The sequence below is a fragment of the Lichenostomus cassidix genome, chromosome 1Aa (genome assembly GCF_008360975.1).
Source record: "Lichenostomus cassidix isolate B80296 chromosome 1Aa, HeHo_3.0, whole genome shotgun sequence".
Taxonomy (NCBI): domain Eukaryota; kingdom Metazoa; phylum Chordata; class Aves; order Passeriformes; family Meliphagidae; genus Lichenostomus; species Lichenostomus cassidix.
This window is the reverse complement of record NC_139480.1, coordinates 48,450,633-48,463,915: the sequence shown is the minus strand read 5'-3', so window position 1 is coordinate 48,463,915 and position 13,283 is coordinate 48,450,633. Positions and strand designations below refer to the sequence as shown.

At 45.2% G+C, this 13,283-nt stretch overlaps 1 protein-coding gene across 3 annotated transcripts in view; it reads left to right on the top strand.

Annotated features, from left to right (window-relative positions):
• The window catches only part of CACNA1I (calcium voltage-gated channel subunit alpha1 I), a 143,094-nt gene that overhangs the window by 76,239 nt on the left and 53,572 nt on the right, over positions 1 to 13,283 (top strand). For all 3 annotated transcript variants that reach the window (XM_085048714.1, XM_085048715.1, XM_085048713.1), the window contains exon 3: positions 1,161 to 1,258. In XM_085048714.1, the coding sequence (XP_084904840.1) occupies positions 1,161 to 1,258 (98 nt within the window). The remainder of the gene's footprint in view (positions 1 to 1,160; positions 1,259 to 13,283) is intronic.

Genomic DNA, 13,283 nt, shown 5'->3' with positions numbered 1-13,283 from the left:
GCTGGCTGTGCCCCATTTTCCTCTCAACATCTCACTTTGGCTCTCTCATTCAGTTCTCAGTGGTTCCTGGTCAGAGGGATTTGGCTCAACTTCATGTTGACTTGTGGGTCTTTCTGTATAAATAACAATGTTTTTGTTCAGAGAAGGGGTGCAGTAACAAAAGGCTGTGTGTCCCTAATCCCTGTCTCTTGAGTCTTGTTAAAAAGCCAAGGAAAAGGGAGCTTTTTGCAGTTTCATTATTCATGTCAGAGAAGAGATTTAGCAGAAGCAATTCCTGTCCTGACTCTGCTGCTCTTTTACCTGTCAACTTTATCACCCTCTTGATCCCATCTGCACATCAGGGTGACCCAAGGGAGGTTGGTGACAACAGCCCATGTCTCTTTGGAAGCTTCATGCACCTATGTTCATGAAAACATGTAAGATGCTTTGAGATCCTCAGATGGAAATTGCTGGCCAGGATAAATTATCAGAATAATAGTTTCTTGCCATGCCTTCAAAGAGACAGGATATTTGCCATGCTGGGTGAAGAGAAAATGCTGGACTAAGGGTTGCTGGGCCAGGTCACTGTTTGTCACCTGCACCTGCTGCTCTTGCAGCCAAGCCAATGCATTAGTCACACCTATTTGCACTTTGAGGTTATTTAGAGCCCATGTTGGGTTAGGAAAGCTAAGGTCTAGCATATGTCCTAAAATTAGGCTTTTCTCCTTTTGGTTGATGTCAGAGAGGAGTGATTCACAGCCATGGGGGGAAGCCTTTCCACCTAGTCAAAGCAGTTAGTGCCTCAAGGAAGACGTTTTGTTACTATGTGGAAGAAGCACCTTCATAGCACCTTGCCAGTGCAATTTCAGTGCCATCCTTCCTCTCCTGATGCTGCAGCAGGGATGAGATAGTGCAGCTCCTGGCCTGTGTCTGTGTGGAATACACTCACTTCTCACTGGGGTTTGTGCCAGAGGAGCTATGGGCTCTGGGATTGTTCTTGGAGGGCTCACAGAGACTTCAGTTTTGCTTCCAAAGACTCAGGCTTCATCACCATGACTTCCAGAAACTCTTCAATGAAGGAATGATAAATCTGTGGCTCAAGCTAAAATTCTGGATTATTTTAAACTTTCTTTTTCTCTCTTTTTTTCTCTCCTTCTCCCCCTCTCTCTCCCCTTCTGCAGGATGGTGGAGTATTCCCTGGATCTCCAAAACATTAACTTGTCTGCAATCCGTACTGTCCGTGTCCTGAGACCCCTGAAAGCTATCAACCGTGTGCCTAGTAAGTTGTGCTTCCCTCTCACACCTCTCAGCTCAGCTTGTGGGGAGTACATGGTCAAAAGGGCTGTGTGTGGTGGTGTTGTCCCAGCAGGGCTCAGGTACAAAGTGAATGGAGGCTCTTGTAGGGTGTGTGCAGGTTTTTCCCCATCACAGGGCCAGGAGGTGCTGTTGGATGGGCAGGAAAACCACAGCCTCCCAGCATATCTGACTGCACCTTCCCTCCCCAGAGGGAAGGGACAAGACCAGACTCTTCACCATGCCTTGCATTTTTTGGTGGTGCTGAACCTTTTCTTCCTCCACCTTCCCTTCCTTTGCCTCTCCTTGTTTTGTTTTGCTTTTTTCTTATCAGCGCTCTTCCCCTTGCAACCCTGAAGCAAGTAAGTGTTCCTGTTGTTGAACTTTGGAAACACTGACAGAGGTGGCTCAGGCTTTGCAGTGTTGTATTCAGGTGGATGGAAGTGAACTGGCAGAGAGGCTGTGATGCCACTAGGATCAGGTGTTGCAAGAGCACTAAACTCTGAGTTTAGGCATTTCCTCTGCAAGTTTTTCAGTCTTAAGGAATGGCAGGAAATCTCTTTGCTGTTCTCCATGATCTCTGTGATCAGGCTGCCTGCAGTGCCCTTGCCAGAGCTCTGCTAAGCCTTCTCTCAAGCTCAGGTGTTCCTTTTTCTTTTCCAGTCCTGAACTCCTAGCCTGCTTCATATGTTTTTCCTTGTGCCAAAGTCACTTTCATGATGTCACCTATTTCTTGAACATGCTGTGGAAGTGGATTTCAGAGACTCTGGCTTCATGCAAAGCTCCTCTACAAAGGGATCTTGTCCCTCTTCCTGGATGTACTTTTATCTTTGAGCAACAGACCTGAACAGAGGGTGCTAGAAGGTGCAAAGGAGAAACTGAGGCACAGTGCAGTGTGCCCAAAGTGGCAGGAGGGCACCAGGCAGCAGAGCCACTGGTTGGGGCACTGAGAGAACAGCCAGGAGTGTAACAGGTCCATCATGGAATGATAAAGATGGGAGTCAGGAAAAGCTTTTGGCTATTCACTGTCAGCAAAACCACTCCCCTAGTCTGTCTCAATTTCCCTGGCCATTGTCCAGAGAGGAGAGGGCTGGGAGCCAGCCCTGCTCCTGTTGTAGGACCTTTCTGGGAGTTGGTGGCCCAGAGGCTGTGCAGGGCAGGCCTGCCCCTTCCAGGAAGATATGGGCAACTATGTGAGAGCAGCACCATCCTTCTGTTGTGCAGCCTCCTTTCCTCCCTGCCTCACCAGGACTCCTGTGGGGTTGTGCTCAAAGACTGCTTTGAGAGATTGGTCTCTGTTATCAGGGTAGACTTAACCTTGGTGGCAAATGGGAACATCTGGAATGACATCCAATTAACTCAGAGGTGTCTGCCATTTAAGTTGCTGGATAAAGGTGGTCAGGAGGAAAGCTTGCCTGGCAGAAATTTGAGGTATTCTATTATTCCTGTTTATCTCCTGGAACAGCCAGAGCTGCCCCAGGGAGGAGCAGTGTGAGCCACATCAGAACTGGTGTGACCCACCAGAGACCCACCATCTGAGCAGAGGCACCAGACATGCTTTCCATCATCTCTCCTGACCTTTGCAGAGCACATGCCACTGAATTTCCCCTGGCTGTCCCTGCCCTGACCCTGCCTGTCTGCTCTTTTCATCAGTATAGAACTTTACCTGTATGGAATTGATGCTGTTTTAATTTCCACTCTGCGGTTAAACCCTTATGTATTTTTCTTGCTACATAAATCTGTGCTTATATGCAGAGAATGTTTTGGAAGAAAGACATCCTGCCATTAATTAAAACAAAAAAAAGAGAAAGAAACTGGATTCCCTGGGAGAGGAAGCATTGACTTGAGGGCTGAAAACTAGTGAAGAGGCTGTAAACAATGGCTTGTGATAAATGGGAATGAGCTGCATCAGAAGATGGTGCCTAGTGGGGTACAGCAAACATAATTAATGGGACCTTTGGCCACAAATCTTTTTTTAATGTCTTTTTAAAGTTCTTCATTACTAATCTGAAGCAAGAGGAATGTCTATTAGTGAGATGTACTGATGATAGCATGCTGGAGGTGTTGCAGGTGCTAAGAGAGAAAGTGGGAAATAGGACAGCAGGAGGTGTAGAGGGAGATTGAGGCCATGGTTGTGAGTGTGAGGGATCTGGGGAGAGGAAAGGAGTGGGGGGTGGTTAATCCCAAAGGCAGATATCTGGCCATGTTTGAGAGAAATTTTGTACTACATGAAGAAGAAAAAAAAAAAGTTGATAGCAGAAAATCAGGAGAGAGGAAATCCAGAAGGAATTTCTAAGGAAATAGTAGCAACATGGTAGAGGAAAAAGTATCACCTGTTAAATAAGTTAAATAAACTTATTTTATATTCTTGGCAGGTGGGCAAGGCTGAAGTTTAAATGCCCAAATTGGATATGTCAAAATTCTGCTTAGCCATGCTCATTCTTAACATGCTACTGAAAGCCCTTTCTCACAGTGAGACTGCTGAGGCTTTGCAACAATATCCCACAAGGAGCTGGCAAATTCTATTTGTGTGTGCTGCACTCATTATCTATGGTATAAAGGATACATGTAAGGATGTAAAGTCTCTCTGAATCGTGACAGAAGAAGAAAAGTACATCCAGTGTAACCAAAAGGTGGTAAAATGTCCAAGAATTGTGACAAGAATGAGAGTTTCTACTCTGTTTGTAATTAGGCTGTAAAACTCACTGCCACAGGAGGTGGCACTGTGCAAGTAAAGGAAGTAAAGTGGGATTTTCCAAGGGATGCCCCATCCCTGGAAATGTTCAAGGTGAGTTTGAATGGGGCTTTGGGGAGCTGCACTAGTGGAAGGTGTTCTTGTTCCATAGCTGAAACTAGGTGATCTCCAATGTCCCTTCCAAACCAACACAGAGACTTCTGGATTTGAAACCTCCCTCGGGGTTAGAGCTGATCTTTAGCTACTGGTTATCAGCAACTGATTGCATTTCTTGCCATTCTCAGCAGGATGTGCTACTGACAGTTTCAGATTTCCTGTCTGGAGCAGCCTGGAGCTCTGCCCCACCTGAGCATTCCTCCATTCTCATGTGACCTTTGGAGTGTACTAAGAAAACATGAGGCTACCTGGTCTTGTAATAGGTCTCACACCTTCATTAACATTTCCTCTTATCTCTTGCATTTCTGGCTACAACCCCAGGAGCTCTGCCTTTTGGGGTTATGTTTGAAAATGCAGGAAATGAAAAATTAGCGATTGGTCTGGTCCTATCGCCATGTGATTCAATTCTATGGTTTTGTTTTATTTTCCCTTGCTTTTGAGCAGCAAGTCTGTGAGCCTTTCTGATAATTTGAATTTCTTGCTCTTCTGTTATTAAGTTTTTTTTTACATTGAAGAAGGAAATGTTTCTTCATTTTACTCTTTCTTGTCGCATTGGCTTTATGCAAAGAAGAGCCCTTGTGTTATGTTTGATGCCTTCCAGTTTCCACTTAGAATTTAGTAGCTGATTCATCATTTGGAAGCAGAGTTCTTCAGCTGAGCACTGTGTGGAAATGAAGGAATCTGTTGCAAAGGAATTTTATGGAGTAGAAGGTTATATATGGGCTAATAGTCTGTATGTAAGTGCAGTGATACTCATGTGGAGTTATAGGTATTAGAAAAATAATGTTATATTTTTATTACTAGGTGTGCAGGGAATAAAATTTCAGATCTGTGGGAAGTTCTGCTTTTTCTAAATGCGTTTTTTTCAGTCAGAACAAAAATAATCTTTGTCCATCCATTTTAATGCAGCTTTATGCTGTTTTGTTCAATGTTTATTGCTATACTGGGTCCTGACAAAAAAGTTTAAAAACCAGAAATCCTCAATCATGCCATTCTAGTATAAAAATGCTTTTCTCTCTTCTTGTCCTCCTTTTTGTTTTGCTGAATGTTTTAGTAGCTAATGAACTGTTTTTATTTCAATTGAATAGCACTTTTTTTTATAGTACAAGTGCTGTATATTAAAATCTTGGTCTAGTTCCATTTTTCTTTATTAATTATTGTAATTATAGTAGCTCCACGGGTCCAAACAGTCTGAATTTTTCTACTTCTACAGATCTCAAAGATGTAAACCACAACTTATTATTTTTAGTATTATGCTTCACACCAGGTTAGTGGGACCTAGTGAGTGTCACCAGCAGACTGAGGAATGCAAATGACATCTTTAGCTCTGCATTCATCCCCCCAGACCGAAGCACCAATATAAAAATAATCTGAAGCATCTGAGAGCTGAAATGGGAAAAGCAGATGTTTTACATGTATAGGGCTGCTTTAAATCTGTATTCCACACCAAGCTACCTGTGCTTGGTGCTGCAGCAGTGCCTAAAACAGAGTAATCTGGCTATGAACCCTGCACTTGGCATGGGGGAGAAGTGATGACATTTACTTCTTTAAATGTGTTTTTGAAGAACTAATTTCACTGATGAGCGTGTGTGAAATTAGCTTCTGACTGAGATATATTAGGCTGTAAAACAGTCTCATTTACAGCTAGATCAGACAAAAACCAAGCCCATTTGACAGGCACAGTCCTGCCCTAGCAGTTGGAAGTGCAAAGGGATTATGAAAATCCTCTTCTAAGCACCCCCCACAGGGTTTTTGCTTCAGATGCTTCAGTGTTTTTGCAAGAGGACTGTCACTGGCTTGTTCTCTTCCAACACTGATTCCCTTTCAAAAACATACTCTTCCAATTGACTCTTTTGGAAGTGCATTTCCCCCTCCTTTCAGCTTTATTTGTGAAGCAATAGTTGAAACTCAGATACTGTTGATTTTTCCAAATATTTAAACTTACCCCACTCACAGTTCTTTGTATTAGGTGCTTTATATAAGTAAATATTTATTGTCACATCTTGGTGACACACAAACCCCACTCATAACCATGTGTAAATATGTACAAACACAGACTTATCCACACAGAGCCTGAGCAGGTTAGCAAAGGCACAGGAGTGATATCACCTCCCATCACCCACACACAAAAATTAAGAGGTCACAAAGTCCTTTTCATTACCTGGTCAGGCTGTGTGACTGAAATGTATTTAGCGGTGAAGCTGCTGGTTTTCTGTAGGCTCTGTCCCAGACAGGTGGGCAGGGAAAGGATGGAGAAAAGCCAGCCTTTCCCTTCCCAACCAAATGGAGCAAAGCACTGAATAGAGCAATGTGATTCCTGCCTGGAGCAGCCCATTAAAGGATGCTTTTCCTCCAAGAGGGGGACAGATCAGAGATGGAATTGTACTCAGAGCTGCACCATCCTGTGTGTGCAGCTCTTGATCAAGTCAGTCAAGCCCTAAATTAGATGGGCAAGCTGGGGATAAAGGGAAACAGTGCAAAGGGGAGCAGAGCAGAATGAGGATCAATGGAGATGAGAACAGAGAAGAAGTGGGGCTAGAAAGAGAATTGCATGGGAGGCAGGTGGTAGGGTGTGACAGGCACAGCACACAAAGGTCTGATGTACCTCTGTGTGTAGGATAATGCAGAGAAGTGGGGTGGAGGGAGGGAGGGAAGGGGAGGAAATCAAAACTAGTACAAAGTCGAGGATAGTATAAAGAAAATTTGTTGACTCACAGTTAAATATGCTGGATGGGTTGGCAAATCAATGCTTTTCTGAAGCTTTTTAACAAACCAATTGGTCTGTAGCCAGACCCACATTTTGTAGTGCTGGAGGAAGTCTTCATAGAAGCCTAGAATGGCTTGGGTTGGAAGGGACCTCAAAGATCATCTCCTTCCAACCCCCCAGCTGTGGGCAGGAACACCTTCCTGCCTTCCACCTCCTCAGAGCCCCTTCTGCCTGGCCTTGAACACTTCCAGGGGTGAGGCATCCAAACTCCTCTGGATTTTCCACTGCATCACAACTCACAGTAAACAATTTTTTCCTGTACTTAATATAAGTCTTCAATCACTGAAGACAGGCTCAAATTTTACTTACTTGTCTGATCTCAGTGCTGTTTATCATGTGGATTCCAAGTGTGCAGTGTATTGCCAGGTGTTTAACTGGGTAATCAAAATAAATTTGGGAGAAAACCCCTAAAACATAATGAAAATTATACTCCTTTGTTATTGTAGCATCATGGTAATGAGCTGGGAAACACTGAAATGCAGGAAGTATACACCTGAAAATGCCTTGTTTTGTATCATACATTGCTTAGTTTCTACTTTTTGTGGTCACAGATCATGGGAGAAAGTAATATTTCCTTCTCTGAACCAGTCCACTTAATTTCACTATTATTACCAAATATTCAAAAGTCACATATTGTGTGCTTGTTGGTTTTTCAGATGGTTTTAAAGCCACGAGATTTGAAAAAGGAAAAACAATCACAGATTATATTTAATTTTTCTATGGCTTTCAGACCTTCAGACCTGTGACTCATCCTTTTTCCATCCATAGTAGTGGGGAATAGAAATTTCTCTTTTTTTTTTTTCTGTAATCTGAGATTGTCAAATCACAGCAAGATTTCACACCTGTAGTTTTCTGCTATGCATCCCAAGAGCAACAATAAAAATCCCAAGAGTCTGTAACAGCACTTCAGAATTTGTGTAACTGGAAGTAAAGCAAGCCTGGAAAAAAAACCAAACCAAATCATTACAGAAACCAGCCATAGAAAGACCTTTGATGGAATCTTTATTTCTCCCCTTTCCTGTAGGGGAACCTGCAGAGCCAGAATTTTAAAAAATGCTCAGTGCCTCGCAGCTCCCATTGTGACAATTCTGCTGCCTGTTCAAACAAGCTCAGCCTCCAGTGTACACAGTGCTCACGAAAGCCCAGCCATGTATTTTGCTGCCTAAATGGGAGCTGAGCTGTTTTGCAAAATCTGTCCCATGGGACCTATCAAGCAATGGATACCATGGAAATGTGAGCAATAATGACAGTGTATTATGGGGTGAATGATAATGTCATATTACACTAATGCAAATTAAACTTTGTGTGTGTGGGCAAGGCAATTTACAATCATAACCTTAAATTTCTCTATCTTTGTGTATTTTGGGACTGATTCTCCTGCTCACACTCATTTCACGTAATGTCATGTCATTGCCTCCAGTAGAAAGAAACATGATTCATGCTAGTGACAGCAAGAGGAAATTAGCCCTGTTAAACCTTAACCAGAAGTTGCATTAACGCTGTTTTACATAATATTTTGCATTATCCTGTCCCACTTAAACAGCACTAGAGATGTGTTAAGAACTTAAGGATATTTATAGAATGGAGGCAAGTGGCTCACAGCCACAGCACTGGGGTTGACTTTTGTCCCTGGTGTTGGGTGGCCCCTGCTACTCTGAAAGAAAAGCTGGCACTGCATGTTTTTAATAGACTCTTCACTGAAAGAGAACGCAGTCATCATTGCAGTGATAAATGGGGAAAAAATGAGATGATCAGTGAATGAACTACTGTAGCAGGTGGTAGTAGGTGTTGCTTATTAGATGTTCAGTATTACAAAAAAGAACAGAATGACAGAAATCCCCCAGAGAGACACCTCTCTAAGAAATAATCTGACACCTGTCATCACTCTCCAAGACAACGTTGCTTAACCAGTCCAAAGCTTGCAAGGGCATAACGGCAAGAGAGTGAAGAAGGAGGCTGCTGACTGGGACCTTTGCCTGCATCCTTTCTGCTCATGGCACAGATTATGTGGCTACCAGCCGTGCTATGGTGGCAACTACTGAATGTGACTGCCTGTGGAGGAGGAGCTTTCTGTTATCTGTGAACCTTAGCTGGGCTTACAGCATCCATAATAAGGTGCAGCTTTGCAGCAGAGCTTGGGTGTCTCCTTCTTTTTGGATGACAGAAAAGCTTGCACTGTGGGCACTGTTTTTCCAGAAATGTCAGCATTTAGGTGTCAAGGTTAATGCTCTGGATTTTGCTCTCTTTCTTGAGGCTGCTGCATCCCCGGGGTTAGGTTTGCAATTAGGAGGCTTTGCTTCTGAGTTTGCTTCTTCACATCCTCTGGCAGCACTACCTGAGCCCCCTTTGGCAGCCTACTGAGTACTGTGGCTCTGCAGTGCCCCTGTGTTTATTTGCTCATCTTCCCCTCCAAGGAAGACTGCTTCTCTCTGGTTTCATTTGCACTCTCTTTCTGGTGGTTGTTTTAGCTGAACGTCTGTTAGGAGGTGTTTAAGTGGTGCATTTTTTCTCCCTTCTTACTTTTGTTTTTGATGCTTGTGACCTGATCTGATCCATCTCTTGCTCTCTGACTGAAAAGAGGTGGGGTCTGTGTTAGTCCCTGGATCCCAAGGGAGTTGTTTCTACAGCCTTGGAGCAAGCTTAAAGTTTCTCTCTTATGTGAGTGTACACTGAACCTACTCTGGAAAGCTCTGTTGTTTCCAGCAGGGTGAAGCTCTGGCCAACAGTTTTTTTCTGGAGTTTTAGTCTCTCTTTTGGCTACCTCAGGCTTAAGCTGAGGAGTATTTTGCAGGAAAGAACTTGGGGCACTTAATGCTTGAACTTGATCCAGTATTCTAAGGGAAGTCACTGTATGACGATGAGGGTTGATGTGCTCATGCTACTGAGAAAATGAACAGCTCTTTGTCCTGGCTGAAGCTTTATAAGTGCTGGATGGTTTTGATACCTTCTGTGGTTACACTGAGGAGTGACAAAGATAATTTGAGCTTATGCCATCAAGAGGCTGTTAGGATGAGGTGTCTGAGCCAGCCAGGAATGCTATAAGGCTTTGATTGTCTGCAAGGCTAGAGTGGGGAGTTGGTGAGGAACTTACCTGAGCTGTGCATCATGCTGACCACCTGCAAGTGCTAAACCCCAACCCTAAATGTATCCTCCAAATGCACCCAGAGCCTGACAAACAGACCAATGGGAAGACTTTGCTTTTCTCTGAATGAAGTCAGAATGTCTGGGGCAGTTTTTCCTTAGCAGCAGAGCTAGCTTAAGGTCTCTCAGTTCCACATACTGTCAGCTGGACCTGTCTTTCCACAGAGCTCACTTAATTTGGGTCTGGCCATCCATCTGGATGTGCTCTCTCTTGCCTTGGTGCAGAGCAGGTGGTGATGGTCTACAGTGTGAGTGAGGCTTTGCAGCTTGAGGACAAAGCATCTGGAGCTGCACACTGGCTTTTCAAAACGAGCTCCTTCAGCCTGCACATGTTGTTTGCAGAAGAAGCCTCAGTTTGGGGGAATGCAGCAAAGGGAAAAGATCTGCATGGTAAGGGAAGCTGTGGGTTTTAATATCAGTGACCTTGGAAGTGTGTCTGCTGTTGGATCCACAGCTGGTTGGTGTCTCTTTGCAGCAGTTTGGCCCCACGTTTGAGCTGATGTTTATGAATGCAATGTGTGAAATGACAGCTAAGCCTCAGGTCAGCAAGAGATCAGTGAGGATGGCCACAAGTTGGAGCACCAGCTTGCACTGTGCACACAAGCTGAGATTATTTTAAATACAGGGGCTGGCTGCAAAATTAAAAAAAATATGCATGTCTATCTCTGTGTACTTTCTGCACAATCTATCTGCTGGAATGGTCCCTCAGTTCTGAAAATTTCCATAAAGGAGCATGCATAGGAAAATCCTGCCAACCACATGCTAGCTGGATGGACTGCCATGTGTCCTGGGGCAGGGGAGGAAGGAAAGAAGGCACGCTTGGACAAGCAGCCTGGCTGAGGGACATAATGACACTTCAGTCTCTGTGTTCTGCAAAATGTCCTGCCAGCTACAGTCACAAGTGCTAATGGGATGGAGATTTGGTTTTGTTCCAGTTCAAATGACAATTGGTGGCTTGGTCCGCGATGCAGCTGAGATGGGTGCTGAGAATTATGTTCTCCTCCATCTGCTTTACCCCAAGCAAGGGAATGCTTGCTTCAAATTGCTCTCTCCTTTTGACTTCCCGGGGAAGATTGAAAGCCTCAGAGGTGAGCGAGAGATAAGAAACCAGAATAAACAGGGTTTCTCACCCTCTCCTAAGGCAGTCCCCCGATCATGTCACAGAGTGATTAGCACCACGGAGTGAATCAGCTCTGCTGTCTTCGCGCTTGGGAGGAGGCAGGCGGAGAGAAGGCGAAGTGGCAGCGCTGATGAGCAGAGGAGGTGGTAGTGGGTCAGACACACCTTCCCTGCACAGAGGATGCTGTCCGAAGCTCTCCCTCTGCCCAGCCCTGCCCTGTGCAGAGGATGCTGCCCTGCCCGGAGCTCTCCCTCTGCCCAGCCCTGCCCTGTACAGAGGATGCTGCCCTGCCCAGAGCTCTCCCTCCCCAGCCCAGCCCTGCACAGAGGATGCTGCCCTGCCCGGAGCTCCCCGCCGCCGCCGCAATTCCCCCGGGGTTGGCACACGGCAGACGAGACCGCTTAGCTGCGACGGCCGGGCTAACGAGGGTTGATGGCAAGTGTCTGGAGGGAGCTGGGGTCACTGTAGTGTCTGCAGAATTTGTCCGGAAGGGCCTATGGATACCACCAGGGTGAGACAGACTACTTGCTTCTTCCAAACCTCGGAGGAAGCTCGGAGATTTAGCTCAGCCCTGTGCTTCCTTCTGGTAGCTCACTTCCCGGCACTTCTCTCACCTTCCCACCACTTCTCACCCCTGTGACATACTTTCCCCCTCGTCTCCTGCTGTGTTTGAGTGGTGAGCGCATCTGTGGCTTTGCTCCTCGGGATATCTTACCAGAAGCAGCCCTGCCTTCGAGGTGCCATGGAGCACCTTTCTCTGCCCCTTGCCCAAGGGTAGGGGTGAGCAGCAGGGCAGCATTATGTGAGCATTGTTCCGTGAGGTTCTTTCCTTGGATGCCCACAGTCGAGGCCATTTCATTTCCTCCCTTCCCTCCCCTCAGTCTCCTGGTCAGAGTGAGTGGAGAAAAGACCTTTCTGAGCCCACACCTGGCACTCATGAATATTTAATATTTTTAGCTTTTCTTTCCCTTGAAGAGCAAAACCTTTTCATATTTGATGCCCTGGAAGGCAGTTTGGTTGCTGAATGCTGTTTCATCTATGCTCTCCCTCCTTGCTTTTCCTCCAGACTGCCCAGTCTCTCTTCCTTTCTCTTCTTGAGCAGTGTTTCCTTTTTTATAAAGGATGCTTCAGAAAAGGTCACTGTCCCTTTCATATCCCCTCCTTACTGTGAGCCAGCATGGCTTCTGTTCTGCCAATGGTAAAGGACAAATGAGGATGTGGGGAAAGGCAGCAGTGGGGAGGGAGGCTGGGAGAAATGTGCACGTAAGCTGAGGAGCAGCACAGAGGCAGAGAGGAGTTGTAGGCACAGCAAGGGAAAAATAAAGTGGCAGAGGAGCAGGCAGAGGCAGTAGAAGGTGGGAAGGAGGCAGCAGCAGGATTTTGATGAACTGGCTTTCCAGCACCTTTCAGAATTTGCCATGCAAGATGCAGTGGTATTGCTGAGGGTGGCAGCTTGTCCAGAGAAGGCACTTTGGAAAAGGAAAGCATCCCAGTTCTCCAAAGCAGAATACTCCCAAAGCTGCACTGCCCATTTCCATTGTCAGGCAGCTGCTTTAGAGACCTTGTTGTTTTGGCCACCAGGCTATACAGTAAATCATCACCTGTTTATGCTTAGGCCTTTCAGCCTTTTTACCTCTTTCTCCTGCAATTGCAACTGATGTTTGAATGTTTGGATGGGCAGAGCTTCAGTATTTTTGCTTTTGAAGAGCCAATCTCATATCCACAGTCCGCATCAATGGGAAGAGAAAGATTCATCTGTCTGACTGTGATATTTAAGAAAAAAAAATTGGTTTCATTTGGTCTTAGAACCTGTTAATGCTTTTGTGTTATGGAAAAGACACTAACTGGTGGAGCCACCTGCCAGTTTGTGGGTCATGCACTGTGTACCCCAGAGGGCCTAACTATTGAGGGCAATAGCTATGATCTTGGAGCTGTGGAGAGCACATCAGTAATCCCTCTGAGAGTCAGGATAGAAAATGTATGGGCAGGCAGGATGTTTCCAAGAAAAAGGCAGACAAGTTTTGCATGTCACTTGCTTTCTCTTGGAACACAGACAAAATCAATTTTTGCAAATTCTGACCCAACAAGCGTGCTGCCTGTAAAATTCTGGTGGGAATGTCTGTTCTGTCTGT